Genomic DNA, 20578 nt, shown 5'->3' with positions numbered 1-20578 from the left:
ATTTCTATATTAAATGGCTGTAAAGGATTTCTATCAGTTTTTTTTTTATCGACTGTCCCACAGTTGTCATTTTCATGTATTTTTTATTTTCAAAAGTTATTGTACAAGTACATGAATTGTAAGTGAAGAGCATGCTTGAGATGAAATATGAGACAAAACAAAGAAAAATCAAAGTGAAATCACTTTTGAGCTGAAGAATTTATTGGCCATTATTTTCAATCAATCTGTGATTTTGCCAAATGAATCGGTGTAAAAATATTAAATTGTGTGTAAATGATACATAAAATGTTAGTGATTAAATTAGCCTTAGCAAGACAAAGGAGTAAGCCATTTTATATGAAAAAAATAAAAGATTAATGTAATTTCCATCAGCTGCATATCTAGCAGCAAGTTCTATTAAACGCAACAGACTTGCTGGAAATTTTCATTACTTGAAGAAAAAATAAAGACCAATCTTCTGTTGCATGTACATACACCAATTCAAATAATATGTGTGGATATTTTAACAATGCTTTCTAGAAGTTCTAAGTGTTAAAGTGCCTGAATTCTATACACTGATCAGCTCTTTATTTCAAGAGTTTGTTACAAATCCAAATGTGTTTTAAAAAAACTCAAATTTAACTTGAAACATGGAGGATCTGAAATGTTCAGTGCTGGGGATTGAGAAACACTGGCCTAGACTTTAAGGGCTTCTTTACAATCATAATGTAGTAATGGTGCGAGGAACACGTATTCATTATTTTGCCATCATAATTATGTGGATGATTAAAGCGAGAAATGGGAGAAAATATATTCAGGCATTAAATAGAACAATGTTGTATTAAAAATATAACTAGCAGTTTATGGGCAAGCAAAGTTTAGTCCAAGACTAAAGTAGTTTCAAAATACTATTCATAGTGCAATGCATTCTGTGAAACATTAGCACTCAAAGCACAGAATAAGGGTGAATTTCAATAGAATGTCGTAAGGCATCATGTAAAGCTATAAGGCATCAAGAAAAACTCTTGATAAAATTACACGCAGTACCAGCTGTAAACTTGATAATTAAGTTGCATTAGCATTTATTTGTTTTACAGTCATTCATCACAATGATTTAACACTCAAAATATGATCAGACCAAACCTACAGATAAGACAGAGACAAACGCATAAGAGGAACACAGGAAACAACAATTGGACAATTGCTGAATGTCGCAAACCAGTTATAACTGGTCTAGACCTCACTGAACGGACTTGTGTGCAGACAAATGAAATTATGCAGTGAATATGTGTTAGTCTCTAGTAATGTAGTTTCTTGTTGACGAGCAGACAAAGGGAGGACAGCGTGCCCCCCAGTTTAGAAGCTTCACTGTAAGCTGTGGGTAGGAGAGTGTAGTCTGTCAACCTCTGGAACACCTGAAAGAGACAAACACAATGTTGAGCGGTCTATCGATTAAAATAAAATGTAATTAATTACATGATTGATAACGCATCAAAATATTTGCTGTAGAAGAAATAAGATAATTCAATATGTAAATAAAGAAAATTACACATGAATTTTAGATCACATATTTTAAAGAATTATGTCAGAAGAGTACAGCCCCATTCGAACGACAATGTCACTTGATGTCAATAATCTCTATTTCTAAGATGTACAGTATCTCACAAAAGTGAGTACACCCCTCACATTTTTGTAAATATTTGAATATATCTTTTCATGTGACAACACTGAAGAAATGACACTTTGTTATACAAGCTGTACACTCACTACTTTGTAGCAGTGTACATTTGCTGTCCCCTCAAAATAACTCAACACACAGCCATTGATGTCTAAACCACTGGCAACAAAAGTGAGTACACCCCTAAGTGAAAATGTCCAAACTGGGCCAAATTAGCCATTTTCCCTCCCCGGTGTCATGTGACTCGTTAGTGTTACAAGGTCTCAGGTGTGAATGGGAAGCAGGTGTGTTAAATTTGGTGTCATCGCTCTCACACTCCCTCAAAATGGTCACTGGAAGTTCAACATGGCACCTCATGGCGAAGAACTTTCTGAGGATCTGAAAAAAAGAATTGTTGCTCTACATAAAGATGGCCTAGGCTATAAGAAGATTGCCAAGACCCTGACACTGAGCTGCAGCACTGTGGCCAAGACCATACAGCGGATTAACAGGACAGGTTCCACTCAGAACAGGCAAGTTGATTGCACGTGCTCAGCATCATATCCAGAGGTTGTCTTTGGGAAATAGACGTATGAGTGCTGCCAGCATTGCTGCAGAGGTTGAAGGGGTGGGGGATGTCAGCCTGTCAGTGCTCAGAACATACGCCGTACACTGCATCAAATTGGTCTGCATGGCTGTCGTCCCAGAAGGAAGCCTCTTCTAAAGATGATGCACAAGAAAGCCTGCAAACAGTTTGCTGAAGACAAGCAAACTAAGGACATGGATTACTGGAACAATGTCCTGTGGTCGCATGAGACCAAGATAAACTTATCTGGTTCAGATGGTGTCAAGCATGTGTGGCGGAAACCAGGTGAGGAGTACAAAGACAAAGTGTGTCTTGCCTACAGTCAAGCATGGTAGTGGGAGTGTCATGGTCTGGGGCTGCATGAGTGCTGCCGGCACTGGGGAGCTACAGTTCATTGAGGTAACCATGAATGCCAACATGTACCGTGACATACTGAAGCAGAGCATGATCCCCTCCCTTCGGAGACTGGGCTGCAGGGCAGTATTCCAGCATGATAACGACCCCAAACATACCTCCAAGGCGACCACTGCCTTGCTAAAGAAGCTGAGGGTGAAGGTGATGGACTGGCCAAGTATGTCTCCAGACCTAAACCCTATTGAGCATCTGTGGGGCATCCTCAAATGGAAGGTGGAGGAGCACAAGGTCTCTAACATCCACCAGCTCCGTGATGTCATCACGGAGGTGTGGAAGAGGACTCCATTGGCAACCTGTGAAGCTCTGGTGAACTCCATGCCCAAGAGGGTTAAAGCAGTGCTGGAAAATAATGGTGGCCACACAAAATATTGACACTTTGGGCCCAATTTGGACATTTTCACTTGGGATGTACGCACTTTTGTTGCCAGAGGTTTAGACATTAATGGCTGTGTGTTGAGTTATTTTGAGGGGACAGCAAATTTACACTGTTATACAAGCTGTACACTCACTATTTTACATTGTAGCAAAGTGTTACTTCTTTAGTGTTGTCACATAAAAAGACAATCAAATATTTACAAAAATGTGAGGGGTGTACTCACTTTTGTGAGATACTGTATGTGGGTGTTTCTACTGGTTTTGCTCTAACGTTATTTGTGGACTGTACGATATTAATGTATTAATGATATTGTCTCTAAATAATGGGTTAAAATACAGTGATGAAATATTTCGATTATTTTGAAACTATTCATAATTATTTAAAAAAGAAATATGCTGAAGAGACAAAATGTAAAGGGATAATTTGCACTATTCAGGAATATACAATCGGTGACCACTATAGGAACACCTACTTATGCAAATATCATCGGCATAACAGTGAAAATGAATGCAAGGGAAGCATATTCAAGGAGAACTGTAGAGAACCTAATACTGAGCCTTGTGGCATTCCATATATAACCTGTGTTTGATCTGACAGTTCCTTGTCTATACAAACAAAGTAGTAGCAGTTACAGAAATAGGACCTAACCCTGGTTAATGCCATTACACAAATGCCAAGATAATTTTCAAGCCTGTCCAAGAGAAGGTCATGATTATGATCTCTCACCGGTATGCTGTTTGGACACTCCTCTGCGGTGGGATGCAAGAGATAGTCCACTTTAGCTGGACCTCTGATGAACACACAGTTAGCAGCCATATCCTCCTGTACTGACAATATCTCATAATGATGATCAGTCAGCTGCTCCATCATCTGTGACCACACAAACACACTCACAGATGGACTCTTTGAGAAGGGACATGTGTGTTGATAATAATAATAAGACTGATATACAATGCATTCATAAAGTATTCAGACCCCTTCAGGGGTTTTTTTTTCTTCACATTTTGTTGTTGCAGCCTAATGCTAAAATGCTTTATATTATTTTTCACATCAATCTACACTCCATACCCTATAAATGACAAAGCAAAAAACTTGAACTGAAATATCACAAATCGCATGAAGTATTCAGAACCTTAACACTTGAAATTTATCTCGGGTGCATTCGATTACTCTGGATCAACTTTTAGATGTTTCAACACATTGATTTGAGGTCAACCTGTGGCAAATTCAATTGATTGGACATGATTTATAAAAAGGTACACACCTCTCTATTAATTGTAAGGTCTTGCAGCTAAAAACCAAGCCATGCGGTCAAAGGAACTGCCTGCAGAGCTGGACAGGATTGTGTCATGATACAGATCTGGGGAAGGCTACAAACAATTATCTACATTGAAGGTTCCCAAGAGCACAGTGGCCTTCATTATTCTTCAATGGAAGAAGTTTGGAACAACTAGGATTCTTCCTAGAGCTGGCTGCCCAGCCAAACTGAGCAATTGGGGGAGAAGGGCCTTAGTAGGAGAAGTGACGAAAAACCCGATTGTCACTCTGGTTGAGCTCCAGAGATCATGTGTGGAGATGGGAGAAACTTGCAGGAGGACAACCATCACTGCAACACTCCATCAATCTGGGCTTTATGAAAGAGCTGCCAGACGGAAGCCTCTCCTCAGTGCAAAACACATGAAAGCCCGCTTGGAATTTGGAATAAAGGACTCTCAGCCTCTGTTTCATCAGACCAGAGAATCTAGTTTCTCAAAGATTGAACAGTTTGGCCTCAATTCCAAGGTCACATCAGGAGGAAACTAGGCACCACTCATCACCCGCGCAATACCATCCCAAATGTGTAGCATGGTAGTGGTAGCATCATGCAGTGTGGACATATTTCAACAGCAGGGTCTGGGAGACTGGTCAGGGTTGAAGGGAAATCTGAACGTAGCAAAATAGAGATATGCTTAATGAAAGCCTGGTCGAGATCGCTCAGACCTCAGACTGGGCCATAGGTTCACCTTTCAACAGGACAATGACCCCAAGCACACAGCCAAGACAATGCAAGTGTGGCTTAGCGACAACTCTGTGAATGTCATTGAGTGGCCCTGTCAGAGCCCGGACTTGAACCCAATCAAACATCTCTGGAGAGACCTGAAAATGGCTGTCCACCGATGGTCCCAATCCAACCTGACAGAGCCTGGGAGGATCTTCAGAGAAGAATGGCAGAAAATCCCCAAATCCTGCTGTGTAAAGCTTGTCGAATCATCCCCAAAAAGACTTGAAGCTGTATTTGCTGCCAAAGGTGCTTCAACGAAGTACTGAGTTAAGGGTATGAATACTTATGTCAATGTGATTTTTCTTTTTAATAAATCTTCTTTTTAAAAGGGTCTGAATACTTTGAGTGCACTGTATATATACACTGGCGCGCGCACACACACACACACACACACACACACACTTGGATATCAGAATCATCAATCACTGAAAAATCCACATCAATCTAGTTGAACTCTAGAAATCCAATAATGTGATCTATAAAAGACATGTAGCGATCTTATGTATTATTATGTACAGAGATCTTATAAGATCATGTGTATTTATGTAATAATGAAATACTGATTGATGCACTATACAATACAGCTTAAACAAAAAATGTATTACAATGTATATCTGATTTGTACTGTTAAAGTTTCAAGTCATACTCCCTCTTATAATATTACTGTACAAGTGCTCACTCTGAGTGTTTTTTTGGCTCCGTCACTGTTGCTGATGATGATGGTATCGGGGCCACCCATCGAGCAGATATTCTTCAGTCGAGAGCCTCCACACACAGGCACAGTGGACACAGCAAAGTCCTGAACACACAACAACAAACCCTTATTCTTATTTTCCTTTGCTGTTTGTTAAAACACATTAAAAAAAAAACTACTGACATGAATGATATCTCAAATGATGCAGCTTGTTGAGGAAAGGTGGACTATTACTTTATTCCTATTTTCGGAACAGAAAACATCTGTTCCACAAGCACTTAACCAATCCACAGAAATTGCACCAACTATTTAACAATAAAAATAATAAAATGTATTGAAAATGTATTCTCCCTCTTTCTTCTGCGCTAGCTTCTATACTACTCCACACATTTTGAGAACTTGGCAATACTTGGCTACTGCAGATATTGATTACCTATGACAAATTGTTTGCCATGTTCCTCATTTGTAAGTCGCTTTGGATAAAAGCTAAATGTAAATAAAGAGACAGGACTTGGTTTTTGCCATTAAAAGGTGGAAAACATCCCATTGATGTGCATTAAAGGAGTACCCGAGTCATATGTAGAAACCAGAATATCATTGAGTTTTGGTTGTGAGCCTTTTAGAGACGCGATAAGAACCAACGTGGTGTGATGTTATTGACGTAGCTGGCATTTTTTATTCAAAAGCTTTACTTTATTGACATGATTTGATTTGAGAGAGACTAGCGAATTTTGTTCTGTTCATCATACAAAATGATCGTATCGCTTCAGAAGTGGTATTCACCGTTTAATTATTTGGCAAATAAACCATGTGAAGATTTCAAGAAAGTCATTTGGAGAGATGTTAGTGTATAATGATATTCAACTGTTCCTTTAACATCATCGATAATTCCTTGCCATGGTTGCATTTGGCTTCCACTTCTGGTTGGCCACCTTCCTGCAGAATTAGTGCACCTATAGACTAGGGAAAGCTCGGACAAAGTGATTGACAAATAGGAATGTGTTGGCTCGGTTTTGAGGGTGTGGAAAGAGCCATGTCAGTTTGAATTAAAGTGTGCATACAGCAAATTGGATTTCACATTACACATTTAAATTCTAGTTTGTCAATGAAAGCCTGTGTCATAGTGCATACCATCAAAAGTTGAAATGTTCTCAATTTTGGTCTGAGCATCATTTTCTGCATTTTCCCTCTCCGTCCGAACTCTAGTGCGTAGGCACCCATATGCTGCGTTCCATTCAATTACCAACATCCTACTGGAAAATGCAATGAAACGCCACCTGAAGTTGGACTTGGAAACTTGTGCGGAAATCCTCAACTCAAATTTCAGAGAGAATCAGGTGTGTGATGTCATGCAAACATGTCGACATTTATTAAATAAGATCCATAAATGAGCAAAATATCCTACAATACATGATAATAAAACTTAATTAGCAAACGTTTGCAGTGACATGTTTCCAAAACACAGGGAATAATAATCTCTTTTGGTAATCGAATGACGATGTATGACGAATTACTCTTATGAGCCGGTTTTTTGAGTCTACAGTGCAAAACATACATCACATCAAGTGCTGTCTGATTCCCAAAAATTACTCCAATGAGCTGGTTCATTTGAATCTACAGCATGAAACACAAAACACATCCAGTTTATTCTGATTCCAGAATTAATGACTCCCATGAGCCAATTCTTTTTTTAGTGAATGAAAGCATAGTGTGTTACCAGTTCAGTTCCCGGAGAATGACTCTTATGAACTGCTTTTTAGTGAATCAAAAACACTTGCACATCAGTCCGAGCGGTTTCTGAATTAGTGATGGAACAGTTTCTGCGAATCGGTTCTTTTGGACAGTTCGTTTCAATGATCCTGTTAAATGATTAGCCCCCTATGAAATTTCAATTCTTTTTCAAATATTTGCCAAGTGATGTTTAAGAGCAAGGGGATTTTAACAGTATTTCTTATATATTTTTCCTCTGGAAAAAGCCATATTTATTTCAATTTGCCTGGAATAAAATAATTATAAAAAAATAACTGCTAAGGTATTATTAGCCCCCATAAGAAATTATCTTTTTGATTATCTACAGAACCAACCACTGTTATGTATCGCTGCCTGTCTGGCAGACATCTCGGCCTGGATGAAGGAACACCACCTTCAACTCAACCCTGCCAAGACCGAACTCCTTGTCTTTCCAGCCAACCCTGCTGTTGAACACAACATCACCGTGCAGCTGGGTCCAACTACAGTTTCGCCTTCCAAAACGGTCAGAAATCTAGGGGTAACCATTGATGATGAGCTAAATTTCACAGACCACATTTCAAAAACTGCAAGATCTTGTAGATTTACACTCTACAATATCAGGAAGATAAGACCCTTCCTCTCTGTACATGCCACACAACTGCTCGTTCAGTCCCTTGTCATAACTAGACTGGACTACTGTAATGCTCTCATTGCAGGCCTTCCTGCATGTGCTATTAGACCTCTCCAAATGATCCAGAATGCAGCAGCACGTCTGGTCTTTAATGAACCTAAGAGAGCACGTTACACCACTCTTTGTCTCTCTCCACTGGCTGCCGGTTCATGCCCGTTTTAAATTCAAGGCCCTGATGCTGGCATATAAAACAGTCACTGGGTCTGCTCCAGCATACCTTAAAATATTTATGCAGAGCTACGTTCCCACCAGAAGCCTGCGGTCGGCTAAGGAACGTCGCCTTGTCGTACCAAAACAAAGAGGCACCAAAACACTTTCCCGGACTTTCAGTTTCATCATACCACGGTGGTGGAATGACCTTCCCAACTCAATCCGGAAGCTAACTCACTCTCTATCTTCAAAAAGCGGCTAAAAACACATCTTTTCCAAAAGCACTTAACCGGTCAATAAAAAAAAAAATAAAATAAAAATAATATATATATATATATATATATATTTCTTGTTGCACTTAAATCTGTTTTGTATACTATTATGATGATAGTGAAACTTTGTAATATGGCACTTTTTGTACCACTGTCTCCCTAAGATGATTCGCTGATGTTCTTCCTCTTTTGTAAGTCGCTTTGGATAAAAGCGTCTGCCAAATGAATAAATGTTATACAATGACTTGCCTAATTAGCCTAACTCACCCAATTAATCCCCCAAGCATTTAAGTTGCACTTCAAACTGAGGATTAATATCTTGCAAAACAACTAGTGAAGTAATATAAAACTGTCATAAATGGCAAAAACAAAATAAATGTGTTTACACTTGAGAAGTGTTAATGCTCACAAAGCAGAAAGATATACACGTTTATCAAAGCGTTTTCATGTGTCAAGAACTGCCGTGAGAAGTATTATCAAGAAGTTTGAAGAGACCCACACATTGGAGAACAAGACTCGCAGAGGCAGTAAGCGAAATATTTCAAAAACCTTGGAAAGAAAACTGGTGAGAGAGGTTTCTAAAAACCCAAGAACAACTGCCAAAACACTAGTGAATGATTTGCCAAGGCTGGGATTGATGTCTCAAAGAAGACAGTCACTAGAGCTCTGCACAGGAATGGAATGCAAAGTTGCAGACCAAGAAAAACGCCACTTCTGAAGAAGAGACACCTCCAAGCTAGACTGAAGTTAGCCAAGGACAACCTAGAGAAAAATTATGAATACTGGAAACATGTCCTTGGCCAGATGAGACAAAACTAGATCTTTTGGCCATTGAGATGTTGCCTATGTTTGGAGAAATAAGGAAGAGGCGCTCAACCCAATGAACACCGTTCCCACAGTGAAACACTGCGGTGCGAGTATAATGTTTCAGTGCATCTGAAACTGGGAATCTCATCAGGGTCGAAGAAATCATGAAAAAGGAAGACTACGAGAAGATTTTGAAAGAAAACCTGGTTTGGGTTGACATTTCTTGTTCCAGCATGATAATGACCCAAAGCATACCTCACTTCTGGTGAAGAACTACCTCCAAATGAGCAAAGTGAATGTCATTGACCTGCCTGCACAAAGCCCAGACTTGAATCCCATAGAAAATCTGTGGGCATGGTTCGAATTACGTGGGAGCCAGTGGGAGCTGAGCTCCCATAGAGAGAGGATGAGCTCCCATGAAAGCAGTAAAATCATACACCTGTGGGGGTCTCTAAAAATCATCAGCACCATTATTTTAAATTACAAATAAAGCATTTTTTCCTTCAATATATTCCTTCAATGTTTATGTTAACCCTTTTGCACGTATGATCATACCATCAGTAGCAACAGGGTGATATAAGGTGGTTTATTATTGTCGTTTCTCTACTCCTGTATTAATAAACATTGAAATCAAAAGAATCAAGTGCAGTGCAATTATTTATCACACACACCACGCCTGCTTATAGGCTACTTTTTTTTTTTTAAGAGACCCCAACAAAGATGAAATCATAATTCGAACCCAGTCTGTGGGCCACACTGAAGACTAGAATCCATGCCAGGAGACCAACAAATCTGGAGGAGCTTGAGAGATTTGCCAAGTAGGAATGGGCTGCGGCGACTCAGGAGAAATGCCTAAAACTTGTTGAGAACCTACAACACACGACTAAAGGCTGTTATCAAGCAAACGGGATACACTATTGACTATTAACATCAGAGGGCTAATAATTTTGACCTGTAGTTTTTTATTCTTGGTTATCATTTTGTTTCTATTTGTATTATAAACACTCTTGAGTTGCCTAAATAAACTATTATGTTTAGAAATGCTACGTTGAAAAAAATCTTTGCTCCATTAAACAGCACTTGGGAATTATTTGAAAAATAACAAAATACTTCATAGGGGGCTAATCATTTTGTCTTCAAATGTACAAACGTGGCTGTTCAACACACGTCTAAAGCAAATAAAGTGATTAAACTAGTCTTAATCAACTCACCCTTTTTTTACAGACACCATGACCCAGCTCATCACAACTTCAGATATAATCTGCAAGCACAATACTCAATAGTAAAATTAATTTACATCTCTTGACTGAATAATTTCGCCCCCTCATTCAAGTCCTCGGCTCAATGATCAGCAGTTCTCAGTATTATGTCTGAAATAGGCGATTCCCTGTTCAGTGTACTGTTGATGCGAGAGCTACTGTCCTCGGATCAGTGTACTGTTGACTCGAGAGCTGCTGTCCAGGGATCAGTGTACTGTTGACGCGAGAGCTGCTGTCCTCCAATCAGTGTACTGTTGACGCGAAAGCTGCTGTCCTCCGATCAGTGTACTGTTGACGCGAAAGCTGCTGTCCTCCGATCAGTGTACTGTTGAATCGAGAGCTGCTGTCCTCGGATCAGTGTACTGTTGAATCGAGAGCTGCTGTCCTCAGATATTGTACCTTTGACTCGAGAACTATTGCAACCAGAGTGTTCAGTTCGATTTGTGAACTAGTTGGAGCAGTTCATTAAAGAGTTGACAAAAGCAGATATCACCAGTTCTTGGATCATATTACCCACGGTTATCGGCTCATTTAAATTCAGTGTCAGGCACATCTGAGACAAAGGTTAAGATAAGAGTAACTTGTGGATCAGTGTTGACTTGAGACTCGAACGGTTTCAAACGATTGAGTCCGATTTGGTGAACTGGTTCAACTCTATCACTAAAAAGAACTGGTTCAAAGAACGATTCGTTCACAAACTGGACATAACTATTCTGAATGAGTCTTTTACTGATGCATAAGTCCAGCTCAAAATAAAATAAGAACTTTTTCAATTTTACAAGCCTAAAATACATCAATAGGCTAGAAAACACAGTCTAAACTGTCCATGGAACTGTTATTATGTAATGTTGTACCAGCGATTCTTCAATCAGAAAGTGTAGTTCCTGACTAATTGTTCATACAGTATATATGCAGTTAAAGATACACATGAGGTTTGTTGTAATCGGTGGAATTTTATAAAATAATAAATTACTGACTTATGCATGTCATCACATTTCTTGTCTTATCATTTTTATTTAAAATATAGTTAGGATCAATCATTGAATTGCATTGATGTCTCTAAAAAATCTGCAAACACCTATTTCTATAATTGTATTAAATGTATTTCTAATTTGTTTTATTGCTGCTTGGGTGTGAAGCAATTGCCACTGGTGCACTTTGGATAAGGGATCTTCTATTAAAATACAAAAAACTAGTAGTTCAGTAGGGTATACATTTAAAAAAGCCTTTATTTAATCATGGCTATTTGGTTAAAACATTCCACAAGCCGACACTTTGCATCTCAGAATGCCATCATCATTAAGCCTTTATTATTCCCTGATGAATGCGTTCTACACATCCGTAGCCATGATTCAATAAAGGCTTTTTACATTTATATACTACTTTGAGTGGCTTGGACAACTAGTTTAGTACAAATAAAAAAATGACTTTGACAATAAGAGTCATCAAAACATAAACAAAAATGACTTTGTGCATCTTTCAGATGCTATTGAATCGACTAGCAATTCAAGCGAAACACTCAATGCAAACCGAATGATCACTTGACACTCACTCTGAATGTGTTGGCCAGAATTTCTGCCCCTCTGTGATTGGTGTGTTTTGAAATGCCCACAAAGAACTCTTTCCCTGTGAAGAGGACATCACTTCCTTCTAGAGTGGCTCCAGCAGACCCGCCCTCCTCATTGCCCATCTCCACCAGCGTCAGGTTCAGTTCATTCAGCACCCGCCGTACAGCCTCCACCTGCAACAAGAACATGTACTGTATATGCACTTACTGTATATACTAAAAAAACACTCCTGCATTCACGCATATGGGCATGCCCCTCACCTCAGCACGTCGCTGCTGTTTGAAGGGTCGCGTGATAAGCGCCGTGTCGCCATGGATCAAGGCGATGTCTTCGATTCGCCAACTCTCGGGCAGCTCTGGGTCTGCTGGAATTTCGATCAGTTGGAGTCCCACCTTTTGCCTCAGTGCACCTGTTAACACCCCCATCTGACGCTGGGCTTTAGCAAGGTCTGTCTGTGCCCCATCTCCGCCCTCGGCCAACCTCCCGAAGGATTCTGGAATCCCTCTGACGACAGCATGGGTGAAGCAGCCATATGGTTGAATGTTGGCCATGATGGTGTGTGCCTGACTTGAGTATGGAGCGTGTATTACAGGTTTGTGTGTATTTGTCTGTACATGCGAGTGTAAGAGGGTGTGATTTCTTCACAAACCAGTGTGTGAGAGTCAGAATGTGTGCGAATGGAAGTGAAAGTGTTTTGACTGCAGGAAGCAAGATGTGTGCAGGTCTGTGCAATGACAACTGACGTCTAAAGCATCAGCAAATTATTCGGCCCTTTCAAAAATCCCCTTAAACACTCTGGACGGAAAGCTCAAACACTGTGTCTGTCCTTATAATACTACCTAAAGAGTAGGAGAGAGAGAAAGAATGCATAAATTAAGAGAAAAATCTGCAATTTGAGATGATCTGCATTGGCTGATAATCATCAGTGTTCGTTCTCCATGTCTGTTTCAGAATCTACAAACAAAACTGTCAGTGGTTTATACACATTACAATTTCAAGGACATTTTGTGTGTAAAAATAATTCAGTGTACATGTACATTTAAATTGCTATAAATAAACAGCCTTAGCCCATTTCACACATTTCCAAGTGTTTCTTCAGTTTTATTTCTCAAGAAAATGTTTTAAAATGTTTTCTTTGTTTTATGAAGTTCACCTCAAAACTAACTTGCAAACTTTTAACCAGGCCTTCATCATTTATTCACTTTCATGCTGTTATGAGGGGGGAGAAAGGAACATGAAAACAAATTCCTTTTTAGTTCCTGGTCTAAATAAATTAATTCATTAAAACTTTAAAATCACATGAAAATAGAACATTAATTTCCAACATAATCTTGTATTAATTCTATTAAATCGAATTGCTTTATACAGAACCTCACAGCACATTACAAAATACTAAATTAGTAATAGTATTAAAGTAAATATTCCATAAGTAGACATTCATGAGTTTGCTGGTACACATAGTCTTGGAGTGTATTCAGGTAAACACATTTGGCGTACTCTCCAAAGTGGAGGGGCTCTATTGTGGGACTGGGCTTTAGCTCCGAGACTGATATTGTCCATGGAGGTGGGTTAAGGGGAGATTTAATTTGAGCTCTTTTATAAACCAATGAAAGTAAAGGATAAATTTAACTGTGGAGGAAAATTGAGTATGGCTACCATGGCTCTGTGGTTTTGAAGTTTTCACACGTTAGGACTCGCGCTGCTAGATGAATGGAAAAGCACAAATATTTGAATGGATAGACTTGGCCATCTTCAAATGGGGAAACTGAATGCCTTTGAACATGCTCTGCTAAGGTTATATATATATATATATATATATATATATATATATATATATATATATATATATATATAAATTTGTCAATTCAATTTAACTTTGCTTTCTTACGGTTTTCTCATTTCAGTTTGTTTTTATTTTAGATTTTATGGCTGCCAAAGCTATAAGTTACTGGTATCATGGTCATTAAATTTCTCAGGGCCATCTTGAGGCATTTTTATGTTTAATTATAAGGTATGTTGTAAAAAACCTTTTTGTATAATATAGGGTGAAGTTTGGTAAAGTGGCACAGTTAGGCTAGGCCTCTATTGTATCCATATGTATTTAAATGGTTAAAAATTCTTACTAAACAAATCTTTGAGAAGTAAACAATGAACTTTTACAATAAGGATATATTGCGAAGCTCACTTCATGACCACCGGTGAGAAAAGGAATGGTAAAGAAAATGACAGAAATTTGAGGCAAATAAAGAGGAAAAGTTGACTTAAATGTATATGTAAATGGTGTAAATGTTACATACGATGATTTATGATGTGAAAGTGTGCAAGAAAATATTTCATTTAATTTCAATTAATTGGTAGATTTTTCTATTGAATCCTCTGTCCCACTTTACCAACACTGGTATGTAAAGAAATCTGGGATTTAGTGAAAAAAGTTTCTCCTCAGGTTCTTCTTCACAGTATTGAGTATTTCTTAATTTTTGGCTTTTAACTAAGGTAGAAGACACCCCAAGCTTTCTATAAGGAATAACGTCAGGTTATGTGGCATTTGAATCATAAAAGTGACAAAAGAATGTAAAATGTCCAAAAGTGTCACACTTTGCCCATATTCACCTTATTGTGTATAAAAAAAAAAACTTTTTTTTTAGTTAGTAATAATATTTTTATTTTAGTTAGTTTAGGAATTCTGAAAAGTGTTGTAGTTCCGTTTTTATTTTAGATAGCTAAAATGTTTCATTTAGTTTTCATCAATGATACTTTCACTGCCTCAATGTTTAACTCGATATATTAATATCAATAATTGGAAGCTCTGATGTGAGCTCAGGATAAACGCTACTGCGGACAAGAGCACGATTGTTTCAGTCCACATAGTTGGGTCATTCCTAGCATTCAGTGCCATTTGAGTCCCCATAACAAAGTGGTATATTTTGTGTTGAAATGGACTAATATTAGTTTCTAAATGCTCATCTTTCATAGTTAATCCCCCTCTACCATAGAACACAATAATATGTACCCAGGATTAATAAAAAATATTTACTCTGATTTTAGTGCAAGTAGGTTAAACTGCCATGTCCCCAAGTAAGCTTGCATAATTTCAGTCATTTATGAAGTAAATAAAAATCAAATTACATTTTTTTCAATATTGTGGTATATTCATATTTATAATATTCCTCACCAAAATATATTTTCTGTTATTAATATATTTGTAATGCTTAAAGTCTTTAAAATAGGTTGTGTCCCTGAATTAAATGTCCCCCCTGTTCCTCTAGAGGAACAGTCAAGGGGGCACATTCAGAGGGACTTTCCATCAATCACATGGCTATCTATAAGAAGCAGATTAAGTATCACTCCTTAATTTGCCCTTTTTTCAATGTTTTAGAATGAGTCACTGATGTGGTAAAGCATAACATGTCCACTCTGTTATGCTTATTTGTAGTGGAAACGGATAATTGTTTGTAATTTTGAAAATATGGTTAATAAACAGGTTAAAAATCTTCCTCAGTGGTCACTGTGCACTAGCTTGTTGTTAATCACATGAGTAGCATAAAATGTCCCTCCTGTTACTGTCCACCCTGTTACTGTTTTGCAGAGTAACAGGGTGGACATGTTGTATCAGAGTGGACTTAAAAGCTAGAAAAATAAGGGTTTACAGCAAATATTGGTACTTATAATTAATCTATTTTGCATTTATTTTTTATATACATTCAGCAAAGAGTATCTTAAATGGCATGCATGTATTTGTCAGGAAATGGCGCCGTTGTCTGCTGCAGAAAAGCAGTGGTGCTACAGGGCACGTCGTGATGCAGACCCTACAGGGCACGTCGTGATGCAGACCCTGAAAGAAGGCACATATATCTCAAAGAGTAGGAGAAAGGATAGAGAGAAAGGAAGAAAAAAGTAAGTGTTAGTACTCCGTGAAAAAGAGAAGAGAGCACAGAGAAAAAAATGGCGAGAAAAGAAGAGAAAGCAAAGGGATTGTACCAGACCCAGGACAACATCTAAGTCATTGCACTTCTCCACAGCACATTACGGTTCAACTCGACTCTGCTTGCTTTACTATTCTGAGTTTACTTTTCCACTGCAGTTTACTGCCGCCTCAACGTGGGTGGGATTATAGTCTGATCGTCATAGTTGTGCCACCTCTACTGCCGCGACACTAAAATTACTGACTATATACACAATAACACGACCGCTGTTAGCTACTAGCTCATTGTGCTACATAAAACAGTTGTTGCATGGTGATTTCATACAAAAGTAACAGTTAAATTGGCCTGGTTGTTTTAGAAGCAAACTTTCCAGTAGCTGGTCAACTAAATAAAGTGAAGCTTTCAAGCAGAGTATAGAGTTAACGAACAAAACGTACCATCCTCCATCGTGGACTTCAACAACGCCATGGCGGAGTCCAGGGCACTCTCCCTAGCATTGCTCACAGGTCTATTGCCATAGATACCATGTGGTCGAACCATTTCCACTTTCTTCTGTTTGAACCACTCTGGCTGATGTGGTCCTTGATGGTTCTGTAGTCACTTAAGGTTTTTTTTACTTTTCCATACACTGTTGGTAGGTCTGGTGGTAGCCGTGTTCAGCCAACAGCTGAGACACTTTCAGAAAGACTTTTTCGTTCAGTTCGTTGCAAATGAGAGGAACGAGCACCTTGTTTATTGACCACAGCGTGGTTTTGCGCACAACCATTTCTTTTTACAATTCGAAATTCTCGTGAACAAATGATATTGCAATCGCTGTTGCTAACTTTAAAACTAGGGGGTTGATGTCCTGTGTCGCAAATCCAGTGACGCTGGTAGTGACGATTCTCTCTGACCAATCAGCGATCTGCAGGATTTTGATGTCACATTTAGTTTCGGCTCAGCTCACTTGGAACCTCAACCGAGGTGGTACTAAAAAAAAAAAGTTCCAGGTACCAGGTACTATCCACAGTGGAAAACCCCCAAAAGACGAGCAGAGCCGAGTCGTACTGTGCAGTGGAAAAGCCCCAAATGACCACTCCTCCCCCAAGTCCAGACAGTCCCCCAGAGCCAAAAAAATGCCCCACAGCCAGGGCCCTCAAGGTTAAAAGAAATTTTACGATTTAATGTTTGGTTGATTTGGTAGAAACTGGACTTAAATGATCTTAGATGATTTTTCCATTACAATGTGTGCATATCTGTGTGGTGTGTGTATGTCTGTGTGTGTGTGTGTGTGAGAGAGAGTGAAATAATACATGTTATCTAAAACTAGAAACTTAGGCTCCAGAAGGAGATTGAACAACTAAAAGCCTTGCTGGAGAAGGAAAAGATCAAAAAGAAAAATACAAGAAGAGGTACCAGCGGTTGGGAGGAGGGAAAAAAAAAATCACCACGTTCTACAGTGGATGAGTTGATTTTCTTTCATGACATATATTGTTGTTCAGTGGTGTGATGTCCACCCTGTTATGTCCTGTCCACCCCGTTTTACCTCTGTCCACCCTGTTTTTTTGTGTTAATAAAATCAGTTAAAAAAATATTATGCATATCTTTGTGGTTACTTGTAGGGAATGAAATGGCAAAATGAAATAATTTAAAATGGGGCCAAAATTCATTTTTTCAAGATAATGCTTGTTTATGAACACTTTGTTAAAACTCATTTGCAGAGTAAAGTGAGGGACATTTTTGCTATTAGAAAATGTAAATATTAAAATTACTGCGCATTCACTCAAAATGCTATTAATTGAGATGAAAATGTCCTGTAACAGGGTGGACATTTGGCCTTCACATGTGTGAAGAATTTGGTCAAAATTATTAAAGAATAATATCCTGAGCTGGACCAATATATTTTTCTTGTAGTGTAACAAGCCCTTCTTCAGATAAAATTATCAAATCATGGAAATTGTAACTTTTTTTGATAGAAAGTTAACAAGCTGAAATGGCACCGAATAGTCAGAATGACCCAGTTCACAAACATTAAAACTGGAAACCGAATATTTACTAAACTAGAGGGAAACATCTGTGATTTATCGTTGATAGAAATACACACGCTGAGTGTTGATTATAGTTAACAGGCAGCTTCCAACATGTGTGTCTCTACAAACCAAAATGTCTCATTTTTGTAATGTTTTTTTAAACTGCACGTTGAACACTGATGATATTGGTCTTTAAAAACACCATACAACATGTAGTGCAAACCGTGTTGTATCACTCTCATTTACATGCGGCCTGAAGCATTAACGGACATAACACCGACTCAAATAGTACAAACACTATTGAAATGTTTTGTCGATGGTGCTGACTAACTAAAGCGGTTCAACAGCGTGCAAAAGTGTTTCTGCTGGCGAAGCTGACGCCCTGTCGAAATCAAACGAATCATGAACTAATGTCGACGATCTTAAGTCATGTATCGATGAGACGCGTCTGTTTGTTATCTTCCTGTCCGTGTAAAGCACTTACTTCAGTTGTTTTGATCGTCCTCTCCTGAGTTCGGCTCAACAACACAAACACGATAGCGTAATTCTGTGCTTATAACCTCCACTCTTTCCCTTCCCCCCTCAATCATCCATCCTTCCTTCCTGTTGGAGTTCTGCGTGACCGTGGGTGATTTCAGAGATTTACTTTCCACGACCATTCACTAAAGTCGAAACTACTCTGGGTCCTTACAACGTTAGTTTCTGCCGTGTACGTTAATTTTCCGGTAAAACATAAAAGTGAAATAAAGTGCTCGCAGCGGCATAACTCTGGCCCGTATTAATTATATTTCTAATCATCTTTTGGGCTTTAGCCTACTCACCCGTCCTGTTGTTTAGAGTGCCACACCTCCATCTTTCTCTCTACACGCCCACTCCAGATCAATCATAGTTGAACCGTGAGTTAAAAATAATGAAGCAGCAGTGGCTCTTCTTATCCAGACTAAACTCAACCTGAAGAATGAACCGTCCACTGAATCCTGAACTCTCTGACACAGTCCTGGTTTGTGTTGCCTGCAGCTGTTCACTAATCCACTCTTAATATGTGGGTCAGACTGAGCTCTCTATCCTCACAGCATCATGAAATAACAGATTACAGTGGGGTCTAAAAGTTCGAAACAGCAAAATCTGGAATTTTTATTCATTGATTTTAACCTGAAAATAGCAACTTATAGGTTTTTGAAAAAATGAAGACACATTTAAGTAGAAAGATTCTTCACTATTTCAAGTCACGTATATATATATATATATATATATATATATATATATATATATATATATATATATATATATATATATATATATATATATATATATATATATATATATATATATATATATATATATATATATATATATATATATATTAGTTGAAGTCAGAAGTTTACATTCACTTAAGATGAAGTAATTAAAACACATTTTTTAACCACTCCACAGATTTCATATTAGCAAACTATAATTTTTTTATAAAGTCATTTAGGACATCTACTTTGTGCATGACAACTAATTTTTCCAACAAATGTTTACAGACAGATTGTTTCACTTTTAGTTGACTAAATTACAATTCCAGTGGGTCAGAAGTTTACATACACTGTAACATTAATTCATCTTCAACAGCGAAGAACTTAGGTGTTATATTTGATACCAATCTGTCCTTTGAAAATCAAATTACAAATGTTTGTAGAACAGCATTCTTCCACCTAAGAAATATTGCTAAATTAAGGCATATGCTCTCGGTTGCTGATGCCGAAAAACTAATTCATGCGTTCATGACCTCAAGACTAGATTATTGTAATGCATTACTGGGAGGATGTCCAGCAAGATCAATAAATAAACTTCAATTGGTTCAAAATGCAGCAGCCAGAGTGCTGACGAGAACCAAGAAATATGATCATATTAGCCCCATTTTATCATCGTTACATTGGCTACCTGTTAAATTCCGTATTGATTTTAAAATTCTGTTAACTACGTACAAAGCTTTGAATGGTCTAGCTCCACAGTACTTAAGTGATCTTCTACCACGCTATATTCCAACACGTTCATTAAGATCGCAAAATTCTGGCCTATTAATAGTTCCTAGAATATCAAGATCCACTAAAGGAGGAAGATCCTTTTCATATTTGGCTCCTAAACTATGGAATAGTCTCCCAAACACTGTTCGAGATGCAGACACACTCTCTCAGTTTAAGTCTAGACTAAAGACTCATCTATTTAGCCAGGCATACACCTCATTTATCCTCCAACCCACAATTAGGCTGCTTTAGTTGGGTCTGCCGGAACCAGAAACCAGAAACATTGAGCATGATCTCTAACTCTGCAATAAATTAAATGGCATCTACCAGAGCCGGATTATCCATAAGGGCACTTGGGCCAGTGCCCAGGGGCACCAACCATTCACAACCACTAGGGGGGCACCACATGACA

At 38.3% G+C, this 20578-nt stretch overlaps 1 protein-coding gene across 3 annotated transcripts in view; it reads right to left on the bottom strand.

The window, feature by feature from the left end:
• Positions 1-19137, bottom strand: part of ddah2 (dimethylarginine dimethylaminohydrolase 2) — a 28763-nt gene extending 9626 nt beyond the window's left edge. Inside the window, exons 1-6 of one of the 3 annotated variants that reach the window (XM_052135561.1) lie at positions 18979-19137; positions 12486-13064; positions 12210-12398; positions 5733-5852; positions 3739-3882; positions 175-1394 (exon numbers count right to left, since the gene is read on the bottom strand). In XM_052135561.1, coding sequence (XP_051991521.1) covers positions 1278-1394; positions 3739-3882; positions 5733-5852; positions 12210-12398; positions 12486-12776 — 861 coding nt within the window. In that variant the 5' untranslated portion in view covers positions 12777-13064; positions 18979-19137 and the 3' untranslated portion in view covers positions 175-1277. The other 2 variants (XM_052135560.1, XM_052135562.1) reach the window with 2 other exon arrangements.
• Between the last annotated feature and the right edge of the window lie 1441 nt (positions 19138-20578).

Source organism: Xyrauchen texanus, chromosome 10 (assembly GCF_025860055.1).
Source record: "Xyrauchen texanus isolate HMW12.3.18 chromosome 10, RBS_HiC_50CHRs, whole genome shotgun sequence".
In the NCBI taxonomy this organism is placed as follows: Eukaryota; Metazoa; Chordata; class Actinopteri; order Cypriniformes; family Catostomidae; genus Xyrauchen; species Xyrauchen texanus.
This window is presented reverse-complemented; position numbering and strand designations above follow the sequence as displayed.